This window comes from Eurypyga helias, unplaced genomic scaffold, assembly GCF_000690775.1.
Source record: "Eurypyga helias isolate BGI_N326 unplaced genomic scaffold, ASM69077v1 C16004750, whole genome shotgun sequence".
Taxonomy (NCBI): Eukaryota; Metazoa; Chordata; class Aves; order Eurypygiformes; family Eurypygidae; genus Eurypyga; species Eurypyga helias.
Genome location: NW_010285805.1, coordinates 1 through 2,501, shown reverse-complemented (window position 1 = coordinate 2,501; position 2,501 = coordinate 1). Strand labels below are relative to the sequence as shown.

At 44.7% G+C, this 2,501-nt stretch overlaps 1 protein-coding gene across 1 annotated transcript; it reads left to right on the top strand.

Moving 5' to 3' along the window:
- Window positions 1–2,328: 2,328 nt before the first annotated feature.
- On the top strand, window positions 2,329–2,454 carry LOC104503053 (guanine nucleotide-binding protein G(I)/G(S)/G(O) subunit gamma-11; the record flags this gene model as incomplete). The annotated part of the gene is made up of 1 exon (XM_010160076.1): window positions 2,329–2,454. A coding segment is annotated over one exon (126 nt), but the record flags the coding sequence as incomplete, so codon positions are not given.
- Between the last annotated feature and the right edge of the window lie 47 nt (window positions 2,455–2,501).

Below are 2,501 nucleotides of genomic sequence, written 5' to 3'. Positions count from 1 at the left end.
TGGGGGTCCCGGGATCCCCGTGCCAGCACAGGGCAGCCTTGCCCGGCGAGGGAGGAGCGCATCGAGCTGTCAGTTCCCCTCCTGTCAAACGCGTCGGGACCTGCCGGTGCCCGGCGAGGGGGTGATGTGCCGGCGGGAAGCCCTGCTGCGATGGAAGCGCAGTGCTCCTAGTCATGTACACTGACTGTTCCTTTCCGCAGGGGAAGGAGCTTCCAGTGACGTTTTTGTATTTTTGCACATTTTCTATAGAGGAAAGACATGCCGAACTGATCTTGCTCCATGATAACTCTTTTTTTTCCTTCTCTTCTGCATGCCAGCAGAAACAAACTGCATCTGAATAAACACTTCTAGTTAGAACTAAAAATACACTTGTATGTAGGAACCAGTAACATTAGTCACACTTATTACATTGCAGGTCTAGGTGTTTAGCCCAGAAAGTAAGAAAGCCAGAGTTATGTTTTAGCTGTCAGGTATCAGTGGTGTAGATGTTATGGTATAGTCCAAAGGTCCAGCAATATTGACGGCTCCACATCCAAGTGCTATAGATATTTGTATCATCCCTCAAGAGAGTTCCCAAGCAACTAAAATATACTCTGTAGGATGCACAGATTTTGATTTTCATAATAATTTAAAATTCTTGCCTAAATAATTGTAATAAACCAAAAGCTCGATTGCTTTAGGGAAGTGGCTATTTTCAGATCACCTGTAGTAAAGTACAGTACCAGTGCATTATAACAGAGGTTCCACTGTGAGTATGAAATCTGTGTCGTAGTTGTCACAATCCCTCAGTACCTGTATGGGTGTTACAGGGACAAGGAAACACAGAAGCCACACTTCTGTTGTTACCAAGAGTAAAAACGTTTAGCCAGTATTCTTGACCCTTTCCTGTATCTTTACAGCACAAAGAGGAAATATCCTTTTTTGAATAATATTTGAATAAATAAAAATATCTGAATGTGTATTTAAGCAAACATTTTTTTCATATATGCGAAAAAGATCCTGATAGTGCTGACTGAAGTAAAACAAATCCTGGTCCTGCATATACTTTGAAGCACAATTTTACTATGGCATAAGGTGTCCCAATTTGAATGGACAGGGTTTCCGAGGCACCAATGAGCAGGGCACGTGTAATGGGATTTGTAGATCCAAATTCTTTGTTTCTGTATGTCAGCTAGATGTAGTTACACCTTACTTTATGCACTGCTTCTGTTTACTATAGGAATTAACTCAGTTCTTGCTTATGAATTAAAGCTTAATTTTGCACAGGCAAAAGTTGATCTGCAGCTAAATTAATTGGTTTTCTTGTCATAATTTTACCTATGGAGTAAAATATAATTTTGAAAGAAGGCAAGGGGCCTTGAATTAGAAATACTAGTCATCTGATGGCCTGGCCAACAGCTGGTTCCTGCTGCTGACTCGGCACTGTTGTGCCTCCGCAGGGACTGCGGGTAGGAAGGGAGGAGGTGGGCTCAGAGCCAGGAGTGTGTCCTTAAACATGTCAGGTGTTTCAGCACCTAAGGACAGTTTCTGCTGACACAGGCAAGGGAAACGAGAGATGTGCGTGGGCAAGGATCCTCAGGAGCTGATGAGGCCCGCTTGTGCACCCTCAAGCTCCACAGACTCTTATGATGTGTGCTGCTCTTGTCTTAGTGAACACAAATAAACCCATTTCTTCCTCACAGGCGGGTTCTGTGCAGGCTTGCCTGCATCACTACTAGTTTGCTATGAATGTCATATGAAGTGTCATGCATATTATGTTGTCTCGTAACACAACAGGCTGTTTTATTAACCGTTGTTTGAAATAACCTCAGGTAACCTGCAAGTAAATTGTCCTTCCTAGTCAGGTCTTTACTCCCATTCAAGGAGCACGGTTGCTATTACAGAACAGCAAGGTGAGAACGTGTATTACCGCTGAAAAATCATTACTGAATGTTTTGTTTGGGAAAAACACTGTAAGTCACAAATGCTTTGAAATTGAATTGAAACTTACCGATCCTGAACCCATTGCCCGGTAAGTCATGCTGATGCCCAAGGAAAGTATGATCCGCAGCTTAATAAAACTATGTCGTCTCTTTTTAAAAAGTGCCAGTTTAACTAGGCAGCAGCTGCTGTTCCAAGGGCATATGCAATCCCAGTGAGTGCCACATGTTGTGTGAATATCGGGCTGTGAAAAAGTGGAAGGAAGCCGAGTCCGCACATCTTCATGCTGGCTCTGTGGTCAGACTTTTTTGTATGCGAAGGGAAGGTAAATAAGAGCAGGATGTGATTTCAGTGGTTTGCTGCTGAGATGTGTCGTAACGCAGCCGCTTCTCTCTTCTTTCACTCGAGGTGTCCAAGTGCTCCGAAGAGATCAAGAACTACATCGAGGAGCGGTCGGGCGAGGACCCGCTGGTGAAGGGGGTTCCCGAAGACAAGAACCCCTTCAAGGAGAAGGGAGGCTGCGTCATCGCGTAGGACCGCGAGCCCCGCGCCTGCCACCAGAGCAGACACTTGTTGCACCT